This window comes from Lagopus muta, chromosome 18 (genome assembly GCF_023343835.1).
Source record: "Lagopus muta isolate bLagMut1 chromosome 18, bLagMut1 primary, whole genome shotgun sequence".
In the NCBI taxonomy this organism is placed as follows: domain Eukaryota; kingdom Metazoa; phylum Chordata; class Aves; order Galliformes; family Phasianidae; genus Lagopus; species Lagopus muta.
In genome coordinates this window covers 293,489-311,858 of record NC_064450.1, presented here as the reverse complement: position 1 = coordinate 311,858, position 18,370 = coordinate 293,489, and the positions used below count along the sequence as shown (strand labels likewise).

The following is an 18,370-nucleotide window of genomic DNA, read 5'->3' as shown; positions in this document are numbered from 1 at the left end:
AGGCAACAAAGTGTTAAACAGTTGGTGAAACAGAGTAGTTCCCACCCATCTGAGGAAGGAATATTTGCATGCCCATGGGAGTGAGGAAGTCCTTATTTTAAGATGACCAAACTGTCTCCTGGACGAGGAAGGAGTATTGTGAGATTCAAAGTGAAAGATCAAATCTGTCTGAACCCCTTTAATATAGCCTGAGAAAGAGACTTTTGGAGCCAAAAAGTTTCTCAAAGCGCTCTGATGAGTGTATGTTTAAATGCAGACTTTCTTGTGGAGGGCTCTCCTTACTAGATACAGCAAGGTATAAGCTATGCTTGGAGAAAGAAGCTGTGTACCACCGTGCCAGAAGAGGACAGTGTTTCAGAGCGGTAAGGGAACGAAACAGAACCTTCTAGGCTATTTCTAGTCTGAGCAATTTAATTGTAATTTTCCTTTTTTTTTTCTTTTCACTTCTGTCTTTTGCAAACATCTGTAACTGATGTTTCATCTGTTGTAACTGTTGATGTTTCAACTGATGTAACTGTTTCATCTTTGCTGAAACAAGATGTTGTGAATAAAGTATTTTAGTAGGATCTCACATTAACACGGCTGCACTGGAAGGTGAGTTTGGGGCAACTGTATAACAGCAAGGCATTGTTCACTGGAAAGTGCAGTAGATGTTTCATCTGGGGGACCTCAACTGGATGCTTTCTGCTTAGTCCTCTCAGGGCCTTCTGCTGCATGGAGTAGGTGGAAAGCTGGCACCGAAGGTGCAGATGCTCTGACATGCAGCAGAATGCTGGGACATCTGTTTGAATGGTAAGGGCTTCTAGGTGCCTTGTTACACTGGTCTGTACTGAAAAATTAGTTTTATGTCTGCTCCATTTCAGTCCTTCTGCCAGAGAGAACTTCAGTTTTCAGTCCCAAAGTGAAGGATCTGACTTTAGTTTATGTGTGTCCTCACAGATGTCTCATGTCTCCTGTTACCAGGCTCCACAGAGCTTCTTGTTCAACAATAAAACACATGGAATTGTCCTGGGAAGGTGTCTGTGATCACCATCTGTGATCGACCAAAGGCAGTTTCACTCCCTAAGTGCTTCTGAAATGCCCTTTGGGGGTTTCCTTCCATTTTCAAGCGTAGATTCTGGGCCTGGATTGGAACCACCTTTTCAAATCAATGGTGTCTTCTCCAGGCACTGAGGCACCAAAATTGTCTAGAGATTGGAGTTATGTATTTTTCTCCTTATTTTAAGTAAGTTAGAATATTCTTCCTACCAAAGCATTTCTCTGTTATTTGCTCTGTACCTCCTACCCACTGAGGCTGAGCTAGGCAGCGAAACTGAAACAAAGGGAAGAAGTTATTTAATTCTGCTAATTTATGCAGAAACTTCAGACAGTAAACTAATAATAACTAGAAAAGCAAACAACTGCCCAGTGGGAGGAGTGGGAGATGCTGGTGTGCTTTCACAGGTAGTGATATGGGGGAAAGTGGCCAGGAAGAAAGTGGAAGGAAGGGTGAACTGTCTCCATGTTAGAGCATCCAGGAACATACTCAGCTCTCCTTGTGTGGAGCCCTGCTTGCAGTTTGTTTGAGGTCTGCCTTACCATGTTCCATACATGCCCTGGGGAGCCTGTCCAGCTGCTTCCATCCACAAATGCAGCTGCTCAGCCTCTGCCTACAGGATGCTGCTACAGAAGCTGTCTCTAATCCCACCTCTGCCAGAGCCTAGGGTTACCCCAACTTGGCCTGCCACAAGACACCTAAACACTACTGTTAGGAAGTGGTGTTTTTTCTTTTTAACTTCAGTACTGAGGTTAGGAAGTAAATGTAACATTGCATTTTTGGTTGAAAGGTGCTCTACGAGGTCTTCTGTAATCTGAAGCCCACGAAGATCCCGAAGCTTCTGCTTCATTTTTATATGTGTTTATTGCTATTATGCACATGCCCTGTGGTCATTCTCGTATGTCTCTCATGCATGAGGTAGAGGACAGCCACTTAACTCAGCCATATGCTAACCATATGTGGAAGTTCCAGGCATTGGGTTCACTGTCTATTAATTTAACCACTGCATTTGGATATCTCCTGAGTGACAGACATGTCCTTCTCTTGCAGCACTCCAACTGTCATGTGTGCCCAACCAGTTGCCCTGTCAGATATATCTCAGAATGGCGTAGGCTGGGGCTGTTCACCTAATTCAGAGTTGTGGCTGAGCCCTGGCATGGGTGAGAGCACAACATAGCTTCCACCACACGCTGACCATGGTGTGAAGCTGCAGGGCGAAGCATCACCTCACAGAAAGTGAACACTGGCAGAAGCAGGCTTTCTTGGCAGGGTAACAGAGATTTTAGCACTTCCATCACTAAGAAGTAATGGGATGAGGCAGGATTGTGGCTGAACATCTGTGCAGCCTCCAGGCAGGGCAAACACCCCACATGCAGCAGGGCAGCTCTGTTACAGGAAGTCAAGTCTTAAAAACAGCAAAGGCAATTTGAAAGCTGGCTGGTGGAAAAGCAAACTAAATAGAAGAAAGACACTGTGAAGTTAGTATAAAATGCTGCAGAACTGCTGGGAGAATCATATTCAGAAGAGTGGTTCTCAATGGCCCCTTGTCAAGGGAAGTTACCAATGAAGGAAATCCTGCAGGGACTTCCCTAGGCTTCGTTCTAGTCAGTATTTCCAGTAATGAATGGCATGCTGACATTGAAAGTACTTGTTCAAATGTTCACTTTAAATGAAGCTGGGAGAGAACATTGTGTACTGCACAGAACAAGCTCAGAATTCAGAATCATGATGCTGAAAGGATAAAAAACTGCTCAGTAAAGATGTGCTTAAGATGTGAGATTTCATCAGAACTGATTAAGTGACAAAGGCAGGCAATTGAGCAGTTCACAGACAAAGATGTAGAAGCTTTGGAGGATCTGAATCTGAGTGCTGGCTAGCAGGTTTGTGCTGTTACAAAAACAACCAGTGTTTTCCATTGTATAAATAGGAATGTTGTCTGTGAGAGTAATCCTTTAACTTTACATGGAAAGTATGAAGCCTCTGTTGGAATGTTTTATCTTTTTGTTTGGGCTCTACACTCTTAAGAAAAATGTAAGCTGGCTGGATGAAGCCCAGAAGAAAACAGCAAAGAAGATGAGAAACCGTGGCCTGTGTGTGCATGTTAAGAGGTTGGGTCTGACTGCCCAGTCAGTCCCTAAGCAGCAGCAGCCCCCCAGCCAACTCAGTTTTATAACTTTTCCGCCCCATGTCAATGTCGTATGTTGCCCAGTTTGGGTCAGTTGTCCTGGTTCTGTTCCCTCCCAGCTCTTTGTGCCCCCCCAACACTTCCCCACTTACAGGACAGTTCAAGAAGCTGAAACATCATTGGCTCTGTGCAGTGCAGCAACAACTAAAACTTCAGCATGTTATCAACACTGTTTTTCTCCTAAAGCCAAAGCACGGCACAGAAGAAAATCAATTCTGTCTCAGCTGAAACCAGGACATTAGGACAAGGAGCAAAAGCTATACAAGTTTTGGTGCAGTGGACTTCTGGACTGCTCCCTGTGTGAACACTGTCTAGTTCTGCTCCTTCGTCCTGAAAAAAGGTGTTGGATGAGTCCAGTCTGACAAATGGCCTTTCCAAACACTCCTGGCACTGCTACACCAACCAGCAGCCACCACTTGTCTCCTTCCCCACACTAAGCAGAGGGTAGTTTTTTAGATTAACCAGGTTTTATTTCTGTTTATAGCTCAAGCTATTCAGATATGGGAACTCAAGATACACATTCCCATACCTGGGAGGAAATGAGATTTTAGAGGCAAGTAACAAGATTCTTACAAGCCTTCAAAATACAGCAGAAGCTGCCACTATTATTTTCCCACAGCTTCATGACCTTCCACATGGTGCTACATGGTATGGAATGTCCCAGTGCCAGTTCAGGCCACTTGGCCTGGCTCTGCCCATCCCCTGCCCTGTGCCATCATGGCCACAGCTCTTCCCCACTGAGTGGCCTGATCTGCCCTCTCTGGGCTGAAACCAGGACAATATCCACCCCTTTTTCCGTATCATTTATGTCATACTCAGGCCCTACCCTTTCCCGTACATCTCCGTTAATTACAGATATGGTCTTTCAGCCATCCCTCTAAATAGTCTGTTGAGTTCATTTAGTTCATGACTTTGGGCTCCATCTGTCATAGCAGTCTTTCAGTGCAGAAGGGATGATGCATGGTGCTGGATTGTTGCGTGCTGAAGCCATTTCTGGTTTGGAGTAAAAGGTCAGAATTCATTAATTTGGATGATTGTTACTGTAATATCGCTGATAATGCAGCAACCATAGCAACCATAGTAGTGATGACTTGCAGTATTATATAATTCAAATTATTGGCTGTTCTCACCCCACATCAGATCCCCTTGAGGTTCACACCAGGTTTCCCTGTTCTTCTATGTCACTCACCACATGCACCCAGGTCCTTGAGCAAAAGCCCACGGATGGGCTTGCCTTTGCCCATGGCAGGAATAACCCAGTCAGTCTTTGCCCAGCATGTTTTTTATGTCTACTACAGGGACTTTATCTGCTTATAGAAGTTTGACTGAGCAGGGCCAATTCTACTGGCAGATCCTCAGATGCTGCCTAACTAAATGGCTTTTGCAAAATGCGTGTCCTGGTGTTTGAATGTTGCAGTACCCATCAATCTCAGTTTTTAGTAGTTTTCAGTAGTTTTTAACAGTCCATTGTATTGTTCAGTTTTCCCAGAGGTGAGTGCATGATAGGTGATGAGATGCACCCTCTCAATGCCACGCTCTTAGGCCCAGATATCTATGAGGTTGTTTGGGAAATGAGTTCTACCGTCTCACTCAGTTCTTTTTGGAGTGCCGTGTTACCACAAGACTTGCTTTTCAGTGCTCAGGATAGTGCTTTGGGCAGCATGGGCTATGTTTCCAGCAATCTGGCGGTTGGTTCATTGTTGTAAGCAGATGGTGCTTGCCATAATGGGTTTGTGGGAGTGTAATATAATCCATCTGCCAGGCTTTCTTGTATTTATATTTCTATTGTTCTCCATACCAAAGAGGTTTAATGCACTTGGCATAATTATAGCACATGTATCATGTTCATCCATAACCTGTGCAGTGGTGTCCATGGTCAAGCCCATCCTCAATTCTGAGCCCACCTACATGCTGCATCTCTTCCTTGATGACACTTACATGATGTACCTTTACAACAGTGTTCTCTACCCAACCAGCAGTGTCTTTCCATAGTGCAGCAGCTCAGATGGGTTTGCCTCTTCACTGGCAGTTGTTCTACTTCCCCTTCTGTAACCACTCCCCTAGTGCATTGGTGGCCGTCTGTAAGTCAGTGTAGAGGTAGAACACTGGTCAAATTCTCTCGTTCAGCAATATCTAAAGCCAGCTGGATGACCTTTTGCAAATTGGCTCAATTTACCTTCTCCTTCAACAGTTTCCGCAGCTCATCATGTAAGACTGTTCAGCAGCCTTCCACCTCTGACACTTCCCCATGATGTTACAAGACCCATCAGTGAACAGGGCATATTGCTTTTCATTCTCAGTGCATGTCACCTCCTCTGGTGATATTCCAAAATCCTTGCCTTCAGGCTAGCCCATAATCACTTCCAAGACTCCTGGGTGTCTGGGGTTTTCCTGTTCAAGCCTGATGTACAGTGCAACCCACTTACTGCACACAGCATCAGTTCAGTGATGGGTGGAGGGGACCCTGCATTTGAACGTCCAGCCCAGCACAGACAGGGTGACAATAGGAGCTCAGGCCCCTTCATATGATGCCAGTATCTCTTTTTCAGTCAGAGTATAGCAGGCCTTGGTTCCTCTGTATCCTCAACTCCAAAACCCTAGGGCTCCACCATGAGTCTCCCCTGAGGATTTCTGCCAGAGGCTCCAGGTGGGGCCATTCTGCCTGGCTGTGGTATAGAGCATATTTTTTACATCTTCTCCTGCCCAGACTGGCTGAAGGTCTACTGCATGAACTATCTCCTGTTTAATTTGTTCAAAAGCTGCTGTTGCTCAGTTAGGGCCCCATGTGAACTTTTGGAGGGTGACTTGATAGGGAGGATTTACAATCAGATGGTAATCTGGAATGTGCATTCTCCAAAAACCCACAAGACCTAAGAAAGCTTGTGTTTCCTTTTTGCTCGTTGGTGGGAACATAACAGTTATTTTATTGATCACATCCATGGGGATCTTATGACATCCATCTTGCCATTTTATTCTTAAGTACTGGATCTCCTGTGTAGGTCCCTCAGCCTTACTTTGTTTTATGGCAGAATTGGCTTTCAGGATTTGGATTATTTTCTTTCCTTTTTGAAAAACTTCTGCTGCCCTACATGATTATGTTGACAGTGTATTACAACTGTTCATAAGTTATTTAAGTTATATATAACAATATAAGTTGCTCCCCTGTGCCAGGAAAGTCTGTGTCTGGATCAGTCCATGGGAAATAGTTGGGCTGTGCTTCCACCCTGGGACAGTCAATTCCAGCTGTACTGGATGCCCCATCAAGTGAAAGCAAACTGTAGTCTGCACTCTACTGCCAGAGGAACTGATATCACACTGGTGATACCAGTTGTGGCTGCCTTTGACTGTAGTTTATATTGGAGTTCTAGCATGTTTGGTGCAGCAGCACCAAAGTGGTGTGACTTCATTCAGGCCACAGTAGTCTGCAGTCAGCCTCCACTCTCCTGACTTTTACACTGGCCACATGGGACTAGTGCAGTGAGTCTTACTGATTACTCTTTGGTTTTCCAGTTGACGATTCAGCATATGGATGGGAGTCAGGGAGCCCAATTAGTGCAGTACTGCTGCTGGCACACTGTTGTGGTAGTGATCGGTACCTGTTCCTTCAGTCTTAGCAATCCCACAACAGAAGAGTCCTCTGAGAGACCAGGCAAGATGGACAGTTGCTCAGTGTCCTCCATCTCCAACATAGCTATACCAAAAGCCCACCAGTACCTTTTTAGGTCCTTAAAGTACCCTCTCCTGAGGTAATCTATACCTAGGATGCACAGAGCTTCTGATCCAGCCACAATGGGCTTTTGCTACTTATTTCCAGTCAAGCTCACTTCGGCCTCCAGTATAGTTAGCTGATCCACTTCTCACTTCAGAAATACAGATAGGTTCTGCCCCTTCATTGCTTAGTGGCATTACAGTACACTGGTCACCAGTGTCCACTACAGCCTTATATTCCTGTGATTCTGATGTAGTATGTCATCAAATCCACACGGTTCAATAAACCCACTTGTCCCTTTCCTCCATCTGGCTGGTTATTGTATTCAACACTCACTTCTCATGAAGGCAAACCCAAAGGCTTCTTATCTACTTCAGAAATAGGATCAGACCATCTTCTTTAGCTGGGAGACTGTCTGCTGGAAACTGGAGCAGCCATTATCCTGGAAGAGCCCCCTTTTTTAGTTTTAATCCTTGCAGTTCACATGGCCGTGCCTCTAGGGTTGGTGATTTTCCATCCCACTCCCTCATATCATCTTCATGGTTAGCCAGGTAAAACTACAGGATGGCATGTGGTTTGTAACCACTATATTCTCTCTCTCAAGCACAGGAGTGTATACTTCTTATAGCTGAGATACTGCTCCATACAGGTCAGGAGCAAGGCATATTGTCTTTGAATTGGTTGATATCTCCAGACAGTTTCTCCACAGCTGAGGCACAAACATGTAGGGAGAAAAAGAGATTTTCTTCATATTGTTGAAGTAGCCTAGGTAGTTCGTCCACCACTGGCTTTTCTTCAACTTCATATGTTGTGGGCACATGATGTCATCTGGAACTTGGGATTAATGATTGTTCAGTATTATACGTCACCTCCAGCACAGCTAATTCCCTTTTTCCACAGTGCTCCACTTGCCTAGGTAACATAGCAGATCTTTATTGAAAGGACATCTTTCCTTCTTGGCTGACAGGAGTCAGCTTCATACGGTACAGGCTTGTGTCCCTTTTCCAACTGCTTTGTCAGTGCCCTGTTCCCTAGAAAGGGATCTGAACTGCCCAATATGTCCAGACTAGGCCCTGTTATGCCAGCACTAGAGCAGCGAGGTGGCAATGTTCATGCTTGGGTGACAACTGAAGCCTTTTCACATATCTTGCAGCTCACCCATAGTTAGTGGTCAGACAATTATCTCTTCCTTTGTGAGTTCTGACTTCCTCCTCCTGTCCCTGTGGTAAAAAGACAGGAGTATGGAAAACAGTGGCAATCACCCTTGTGCTTAATTCCTAAACTTCTGAGCCAAAGAAGGAATGTTCCCTCCCTCACCTCCCCCACTATCTCTCCAATTAATTTTTTTTTTTTATTTAGAAGAAAACTGGAACACAGGAGCTTTTGTTATTTCTTCCTCATCAAATTTGTGCTGACCTTTGTGTCGGCATCACCTCACCAAAGAGTGGTGGTTTCCATCTGCACTTCCCCTGGGCTCAGATCCAATGTTGACCTCAACTCAGGTTCCAGCCTGGTGAAAACCCCAGTGCTCTATGCAGACTCCTCTGCCTCTGTCTGTGACTCAGGTGAAGAGTTGTGCTGTGTGGTCTTAATGAAGAGAAGCTATTAAGTGTTTAAGTGAATTGCTGCATACCTGCTGCATACGTGATGGGGAAGATAAGTGAAGGGACCAAGAAGCTAAACTTAAACAGTCAGGATGGAAGAACAGAGGTGCTATCTGGTTTCTGATAGGTGTAAGGAACTGTGTACTTCACACAGCCTCTGAAAACTGTCTTCTAAAAACTAATGCATAGACAATATTCATCCATCTTTAAGAAAACTGAAGAGAGAAATCTCCTCTTCTTTGACTTTCAGTTAATCCTCTTTTTGACAGGAAATTGTTGTAAGGCATTGACTGAATTGTGCTGGCATAGCAGAGGAGAATGCACATAATCTGGACAGTAAAGGCATGTGGAAAAATTTCCAGGCTTCATAGGTTGGTGACATTGGTGTGTTTTTTGAGTGGAGAACCCTAGAATTACTTTGCAAAGTTTGAAAGCAGCATGTGTTCAAAGTGCACAACTACTATGTGGTTAAGCATATGGTTGCTCAGTGTCTTTGGGAGTGGTTTACTACTGTGTGTGGGTGGTAGATTCAGCTGGAAAATATTTGATGACGCTGAAGAAATTCTCTGATGTTCTGCAGCTGTAATACTTCTTGTATTAGTCAAACAATGCACTCCAGCTACCTTACCCATTACATTAAAGATGACATATACATATGACACAAGTGTTTGGCTTGCTGCCATCTTGCATTCTCAGCTAAGGTCAGCTTTTCATGGTGCATCCTTATTTCCAGGCTTTTATTGTCTGTGGTGTCACATTCCCATTTACTGAACAGCTTTTTGTCTCTTGGAAAGCACAAATTTTACTTTCACATTATCTTCATCATAATTAAGACCCATTTATTCTCATCATCACAAAAACAGTGCTTGAGAGGAATCTTGAGAAGTCCAGGACTTCAGAAGCTCAGGAGAATGTTCTCTATTTGCCTGAAAGAGTACGTATTCCTTAGTATCCTCCTGGTTCTACCAGCCAGCTTTTCTGCTTCTGTTTTACTAGAAACCCATTCCTGCTTATTTTGTTTTGGTGTTAACCTTTATTTCATTGAAGCCCCTAATTCCTGGCTGGTCTCTGATCCAGCTGTGCAACCATTGCAACCTGTAGCCTGCCTACCAACCTTAAGAGGATCAGAAACAGCAAGTTGCACTTTTCCAGACAGTGCTTGAACGCTAGCTGAAAACTCATTGCCATAAAGGTTCCCTTTCAAAAGTAGTATTCGATGACCTTAAGCATCCTACAGCTGGTGAACAGCTAGATTCCCTCCATCAAGGATCCTGTTACCTTTGTCTTGTAAGGAAGTTTCCCAGTGCACCAAACCACTACCTGCTAAAGCATCTCAGTCTGAGTGGTGAAGAACTGACACTTCTAAGCCCCCTTGGAATCCACAGTAGTAAGCTGCAATGCTCTTGGTCCTAGTGCACTTTATCCATAGGCCACTGTCATGTGAATGGTGCCTAGCACAACATGTACAAATAAGAGATAGTCATAGTGGTTATAGTCATGTTCTATGCAATACCATTGCCATTAGGACTCTTCTTTGGTCAGAGAATACACATGGAAACTCAAAGGGACTTATGCATGTTTTGAGGTTCTCCATCCTAAAATTTATCATTTGCTAAATTTACGTCTCGTAGCTTCTATACCATTCCAGAGCTGAGAGCACTGTAACCTTAAGATGCCACAAGCTCAACTATTTTTTCCTAAGGTACATAATTTTTAAGTATTGTAAGTGGATAAAAAGGATTAAATTAAGAGGCACCAGGTGTAAAGGAAGCTTCCTTGCTGCACTTTAATAAGCCACAGCTTAATTAGAATATGATAGCAATTTTAATACTTCTGCATTTCACTGGGTAATTGCAAGATGACAGGACACTAAGCAAGAGGATATTGTGACCTGTAATCTCATATTTGCTTTTTCACTGGTGCTGTTGTGAGAAGGGGAAAGAACTTGTTGAATGCAGGGATTGGCCACTGTCTAGAGGAAATGCATACAGAATCCATCTGAAATATTGGTTGCTATGCCTCAAGTAAGAGATGGAAGGAACATAACGATGACCTACTCTTGTACTTGTTCTACCTAATAATTTTCCATCTCTTTGAGGGAGTTTGGAGGGATTCAGTCTGTAGGTTGAGATTTTTCTTTTGTATGTCACCAGCCATAAGGAACACCTGCTCAAACCAGTTAAACTTACGGACTGCGTTCGAGACTCTCTGGAAGCAAGTAAGAGATGACAGGCATTGGTTGTTGTGTCTTTTCTATAGTGTGTCTTTTCTCATACTGACAAAACCTACCGGTGACATTATCCCTCTGATACAGTAACCTGCCCTGGTAAAGTGGCCTAAATCCTAGAAAATCTAAGAAAGACACAGGAAATGCTGGAAACAGCACTGCTGTCACTACCGAGCTTACAATATTGCAGTATCAGGCTTGCTTTTGTGTGTCATGGTCTTTGCAAAAGGAGGGCATGTTACAGGTCCCCGTGCTCATTTTAAGAGATACTTTGAAAGATGAAATAAGGACTTTGTCAGTAGCTTTTCCCATGCAGCTGAGGTAGTAGCAGCATTCCTATCAACACAGAAAATTTCAAGAAATTGTGTTTCCATTGCAATGTTTAAAACCAGAAAATAAAAGCTATATTGCAGCCTCAGTCTCTGCATTGAAATGCCTGTAGCAATTGAGTTGGATTTGAGATCTGATAATGCAGCTCCTGCTGAACTAGTTCATGTACTACATCAAGCTCTACTTTCAGCACTTAAGAGATTGAATCTCATATTTCATGCAGGTGCAGCGAGATTTGCATCTGTCATTCTGAGTTCTTTTCCTGTCCCTTTAAATTAAATATGAAGATGGAAGTGAAGATCAGGGCCTTGGAAGGCCCGTGGACTAGTTTTGTCTTGGCTTGCAATGGGAACACAGTGTGTAGAGGACAGTGCTGCGGTGCAGGATCTTGTGCACAGGGTGGTAGGTTGTGCCCTTTAAGCTGTTGTTACCACAGCCATGTACTGCAGGCTCAGTGGGTCAAGATGTTAGAGCACAAAGAAGAAACAGCGGCTGTGATGAACTGGGAGATCAGAAAGGGAGAGCCAGAATCCAACTGTGCACTGTCTCTGTGAACTGGTCAGACCTCCTAATTCAAACTGAATGAAATCTCCTTGTGCTACACGTCCTCTATGGAACAGAAGAAAAATATTTTCATTATACTATTATTCACCTATTCCTTCAGCTTCTAAAGTGTTGAATGTTTTACCCTAGTCTTAGGGCATTGCAAATCATTTCCCCTCATTTCACGCACAAACGTACACGTTTCCTCTGCCTTTCCTTAGGGCTGTTTTCCCCGCTCACAATATCAAGGAGTGAAGCATCCTTAAGCCTTTTCTGACTCATCACAAATGAGAGGAATATCTTAGCAAGAAAGGCGAAGATGCAGGAGCACTGACAGCACTGTATCCTTCTGCTTGGTGAGATGGCCTCCAATCAAAGCCAGGTGAAGCGTGGCAGTGCCAGGCAGCCTGGAGGTTTGGAGTGTCGAATGCGGTGCTGTGCAGTTAAAGGAAACCTGTTTTCAGAGCAGGCGTGTTTACACTCCCTCTGACTCACAGGTCCAACCAAGTTTTGGACTATAAGGAGCCACAAACAGGCAGCAAGCCTTGCCAGAAAGGCAACATAGCAGGGCATAAGCAATTCAGGACATTCTTCGAATGCGTTGATGGTAACTTGCTTCTCAAAGAGACAGACAAACCAGCAAGGAGGTGCTCTGCTGGACCTCATTCTCATCAAATGGAGAAGTTGATGCAGAATGTGAAGCTCAAGGCCAGCCTTGGTTGCAGTGATCATGAAACAGTTTAACATCCTTAGGGCAGCAAAGAGAGCACACAGCAAGCTTACTACCCTGGGCTTCAGGAGAGCAGATTTGGTCCAGTTCAGGGATCAGCTGTCCAGTGAAGTTCCCACTGACTAGATAAGAGGAAGCATAACAGCCATTTTTAAAAGGGGAAAAAATAAGAGAGGGTTCTAGGAAGACCTTATGATGGCCTTTCATTACTTAGAATTGGCCTACAAGAAAGCGAGAGAGGGACTCCAGGGAGTGTAGTGATAGGACATGGGGTAATGGCTTTGACCTAGAAGTTAAAGGGGAGATTGAGTTCGATGTGAAGAGGAAATTCCTCACCCAGAAACAGTGAGGCCCTGGCACTGCTGCCCAGAGAAGTGTGAGTATCACATCCCTGGAAGTGTTCAAGGCCAGGCTGAATGGAGCCCTGGACAGCCTGAGCTAGTGAGTGGCTGCCAGCCCATGGCAGGAGCTGGCACTGGAAGGCCGTAAGGTCCCTTCCGACTTCTGTAATTCTCTGATTTCACTTTGAGTAAGTAGCTTTCTACTGCCTTGCTTTTAGTAATTAATTTACAAATATCTCCCATGCCTCCATCTCAGGCCTGTAAGACTTCTTTCTGTTCACAGAACTCCTTCACAGTCCAGAGAGTGACAAAGAAACTAGCAGTTATTTTTTCCACTCTGACTAAATAGAATAATTATCAGGTGACTGATAAAGGAGAATAGAACTTGTCAGTTTTCATCTGCCAGTGCTACATTACAGTCTCATAGAGTAAGAGGTTTTAGCTTGTTGCTGTCATCTTGTTGGAAGTTTGGATGGGATATAAAATACTGACTGATACTGAATATATTGCTAAAAGGAAAGCCCATTGTTTTACCACAGGATCACAGCTAGTCGTCAGATTTTCCAGCATCAAATCTGTATTTCATACTCTGGTTCAAGCAGATGTCTTGGCTGTATTAGACAGGATGTTATCTCTCACCAAGTCTTCTCTTTGTGGTTGTGGAAAAACATCATTTTTCCCTACACATGTTCACTTCTAATAATGACTAAACTGCCAAGAAATTCATAATGTTGCAGTTTCATCTTGGCAAATGTGATAGCTGTGCTTGCAGTAGGTGGCGGCACAGCAGTACAGGCCTGGGTTAGGATCATTCTACTTGCTCTTGTGCATCTGCAATATCACTATTAATGTGTGCACAGAAAGGGATTTTCTTTCATCTCAGCATTGAAAACAAGAGAGGTTTAAAACATTCTTCTTGTTCTTTTCATTTCCTGTCCAATAAAACAATTCTATTTTATAGCTTTTTTTTTTTTTCTTTTTCAAGATGCATAGCTCTACAGTCAACTTAAGTTCTGTATTTTGAAAATCGCTGGGTGCTTTGGATCACATTCACAACTATGCTGAGCAATGGGCTTGTATGTACAAAATCTCTGCCTTCAGGTTATATATCTGGAGTTTTTGTATGGCAGAAGACCAGCTCCACAACAACCAGCAGGCAAAGCAGAGAAACAGCTGGGAAATTTTGAACAACTAGTTATGTTTCAAATTTATTTGTTAGGTTTAAGTCCATTTCTCTGTACAGTCTCAAAAATGCTAAAGCTACGCTTGCATAAAATATATATGAAAGTAACTGAAGTAACTTCTTACTGCTAATGTCCAAGTCAGTTATGATAAAAACATATTACCTTCTGGATCACATGTTGGCATTGAGTGGACATCACAATCCCTCTGTACAGAGTTGTTTCTAAACCTCCAAGAACTTTTCTTCAAGTCAACTCATTTACAATATTCAATAAAGAACTACTTATGTTAGAAAAAAATTACTAAAAATGTGAGTAGCATATTCTACTGTTCGCTTTTAGAATACAGTAAACATAAATCAGATTTTACCTATTTAACCACACACAGGCATGTTTTAAGACAAGCTGACTCAGAAAAGACAACTTATATCACTTGATTTTCCTTCTGTTTAGTTAATACATTCCAATCCTGCCTCATTGGCCAAGAGTGGAATTCATTAATTTGCTACCAAATTCACAAAAATCTAAGCATAATTTAAATTCAGTGATTCATCAAAGCTACAGTCCACCAGGCTTTCCATGTGCAAAAGAAAAAAATAGTCAAAATATTTTCATTTGCAGGCAAAATAAGAAGAGAGGGGCAAAGCAAGCAGAAGAATGTGTATCTTCAGGGATGTGAGCAGCATAGTTTTGGGAGTGCAGCACCTTCCCTCTTCTGGGGTCTGCAGTTCCTGAAATGAAGAATTTGGGATCCCTTTTTCCGAAATGATGAGCCTAAAGCAACACTTAAGTAAATGCTTATAGCAAAGGAGTTGGAACTAGATGATCTTAAAGGTCCCTTCCAACCCAAACCATTCTGTGATTCTATGACTGTGTTAAAGGCCTTGCACAAATCCAGCTAGATGACATCAGTTGCCCTTTCTTTGTCCACCAATGCTATTTCTCCATCCCAGTGATGTTTCCTCGTCACAACCTCATATAACTTAGCTTGTGAGACCAAGAGTGGATAGCAGTTCTCTGGCTTTATCATATCATAGAATCATAGAATCACCAAGGTTGGAAAAGACCTAAAAGATCATCCAGTCCAACCATTCACCTATCACCAATAGCTCCCACTAAACCATGTCCCTCAGCACAACATCCAGCCTTTCCTTGAACACCCCCAGGGTCGGTGACTCCACCACCTCCCTGGGCAGTCCATTCCAGTGCCTGACCACCCTTTCTGAAAAATAATACTTCCTGATGTTCAGCCTGAATCTCCCCTGCCATAGCTTGAAGCCATTCCCTCTGGTCCTATCACTAATGGCACGAGAGAAGAGGCCGACCCCCAGCTCACTACAACCTCCCTTCAGGCAGTCATAGAGAGCAGTGAGGTCCCCCCTGAGCCTCCTCTTCTCCAGGCTGAACATTCCCAGCTCCTTCAGCCTCTCCTCATATGGCCTGTGTTCCAGACCCCTCACCAGCTTTGTTGCCCTCCTTTGAACACGTTCCAGGGCCTCAATATCTTTCTTGCAGTGAGGGGCCCAAAACTGGACACAGTACTCGGATATCTACAGATACCTAGTATCCTCTTCCTGATGTCCCGAATGCAAGCATGTTGTCACTTTTCATTCCCATCCAGAATACTGACAGATGCAGGATTACAGACTTTGGTAAGATTAGATTGCTCCTGGATGGGTTTTGTGCATCACAGGTTGAAATGAAGTGGTCGATGCTTTGACTTACTGTCTTAGTTGATGTTGCCTGGCAGCCAACAGTATTTATTTTTGTTTGATACCAACATATTTCTTCTATAGATAGGAATGCCGGCTTGGGCTTTATAGCTACACTTTTAGAGAAGCTGCTGTTGTAATTCCACTATCTGCCATTTGCAACTTTAATGACATTTTGCAATAAAATCCTCTTTGTTTAGCATGTAGCCAAGGACAATTTTCTGTTGGCTAAGAAAATGAGCAAAATGGCTAACTAGAGGAGAAAAGATGGAAAAAGCAGCAGCAGTCTTTTGAGTATTAAAAGTGGTGTGACATGCATTTGTTAAAGGATCCAAGTGGAATTTGCTGGGGCAGTAGCCTTTTTTGAGGGGGGAAAAAGTGTTGTAGTCTGTGTTCCTATCGCTGAACTGTCATCTTTGAGTCCCAGCTGTGTTCCACATGGAGAGCAGGGACAAAGGCAGTCCCTGTCCCCAGATTGTGCTCTGTCAGACTAGCTGCTGTGCCCACACAGGCCACAGGTAGGGCCCAGTCTGGGCTTGCTGTAATCTACTTAGAAGTGCTGCCTGCATGGGTTGTGGCAGCAGCTCACAGGGAGTGAGCATCTTCCACGTGCAGCTGTGGCCCTGTTTTCCTCTGAGTGGCCCTGATGTATAGCTGCACTAGAGAAATCAGTGATGCTGTTGCCACTGATCTCAGCTAGCTGCTGAGGAGTGGGGCTGAGAAGGGAAGGCAAAGGCATGAGGGAGGAGATGAGGAGCACCAGGGGACATAGACACCCTCCTCATGGGGTGCAGCCCTGGAGTGGAGAACACTGAGGGTCAGAGCTATTTGTGTGTCACAGACACATGATGCTGTTGGCCTCTGTCACCCTTATGCTGCTGTTTTCCTCCAACAGAGACAACCTGGGAGCGGCCAAGCAGTGTGCCTGGGACCCCGAAGAGCCCTGTGACACAGCAGAGCCCAGCAGGTACTGTGTACTGCCATTCCTGAGCACTGCATTGGATGAATCACCTTCTCTACCAGCCAGCAAAGCAAACAAAAATGCTGTGATAGGTGGGATTTGTATTTCACGTAGATAGCCCTGCAGCAGAACAAGTGTAGTCGGGGGTCTTCATTCCAACCCATACCACCACCCTTTGTTTCCAAATGATGGGTTTCTTGGCCTGCCCCATGTACCTGCTCAGGGCTAAGGTGGTCTTTCCTGGGGCGCAGAGCGAACAGGGGCTGCCAGCTCCGGGAAGCACATCTGCCTCTCCCTCCTGCTTCCTGCAGCTGTGGGAGCAGCAGGTGCAGGGAATGTGGGCTGCCTGTAGCTGCACCCTGCACATCATGTGTGCACGAGGACTCTGTTAACACATGGTAGTTGCAAGGCTGTCCAGTTTGCTGCTGGGGGAATCACATAACAGAATCAGCTAAAAAGCTGCAGGGGCTGCACGAAGAGTAAAACTGCACTAGAATAACTGCACTAGCAGCTGACTGTAAACAATGCAGTCTAGAGAATGTCTTCAGCCAATTTTTGGTCAAACTGATGCAGGTCTTCATTGAGCTGAGTGGGAAGTATGCTTGAACACCGTGTTTTGTTGTGACCAAAGGCTATGTAACATAGCTGCATTTATCCCTAATTTGAGCTCATTATTTTCCAAACATACAGCTGTGTACATAAACCATAAACATCTTACAAGGCATGCTTTCTTGACATCAACAGCCTATCTCCATGAAACCCCTCCTTTTTACATACCCTGCTTCTTCAATCACATCATTTTACCAAACTGCAGGTGCAGGAACTGTGTGGCATTTTGGAGCCTCTTTTTTTGACTCTTGCAACTCATTCAGTCATAACTGCTGATAAAAGCCTGCTGCAGGATGCTGAGGGCAGAATGGCCCCATGGGCTGAGTTTCAGTACAGTATGCACGCTGACAATCAATTACATGACTTGTTTTTAAAATGTGTAATTATACATCTGCAACTGCAGCAAGCCTGCTCACTTCTTACGTGTTCTTACAGTGAATGGCTATCACATTTCTGGGACCCCGGTACACCAGCTGGACTCCACTCACATGAATCTCCGAAAAGCCAGTGGGGATCCCCAGGTAAGTTTTGGGGAAAAAAAGTCCATGCAGTGGTATCCAGACATAAGTGTGGATGTCTGCTTAAGCAGACTGGGAGTCTGCTAGAGTTGGATGTCAAGAGGCATTTTCTTTAAGAAACTGTCAAATCAGTCAGATTCATTGCATCTAGAAAAGTCACTCTTTGTATTCTAATGGTAAAACAGTACAAAATACCAAAATACTTTGAATTTTTGTGTCCCATTGCTCCTTTCTGAAAATTCCCTGAGGCCACTTCAGTCACCATTAACAACCCTGCAGAATGTCCTGCCATTTCAGCCTGAACTCCGCTCTTGTTTCCAGCACAGTCCTCTCTAGTCATGAACATCTGTCCGTGCCCCTATCTTATTGTATTTTCCTGCAGCCTTCCCTCCCAAAGACATTATTCACAAAGAATTTGAGTGAAGCTATTTTCTGAATTACTTCATCCATGTCAGTGTGTTCTTTCACAGGCCCTCCTCTGTGCCTTTCACAGCCTGTGCCGCACCCATCATCACCTCAGGCTAGCATTCAAGATGCTGACTTGTTGACCGTCTCCCTCATCTGTTTGGCTAAATTTTCACTCAGTATTTCTGCACTGCTGATTGCACCACTTCTCATCTCCAGGAGAGTCTTCTCTGCAGATCTGCAAATGCAGTACAGGGCCCTCTTCTAGCTCCTCCTGTG

General features: G+C 44.1%; 1 protein-coding gene across 6 annotated transcripts in view; it reads left to right on the top strand.

The window, feature by feature from the left end:
- The window catches only part of GAS7 (growth arrest specific 7), a 106,150-nt gene that overhangs the window by 42,920 nt on the left and 44,860 nt on the right, over nucleotides 1-18,370 (top strand). For 5 of the 6 annotated variants that reach the window (XM_048965530.1, XM_048965529.1, XM_048965533.1 and 2 more), the window contains exons 3-4: nucleotides 16,494-16,565; nucleotides 17,604-17,689. In XM_048965530.1, coding sequence (XP_048821487.1) covers nucleotides 16,494-16,565; nucleotides 17,604-17,689 — 158 coding nt within the window. Of the gene's footprint in view, nucleotides 1-85; nucleotides 363-16,493; nucleotides 16,566-17,603; nucleotides 17,690-18,370 lie in introns of those variants that run through there. The other variant, XM_048965535.1, reaches the window with a different exon arrangement.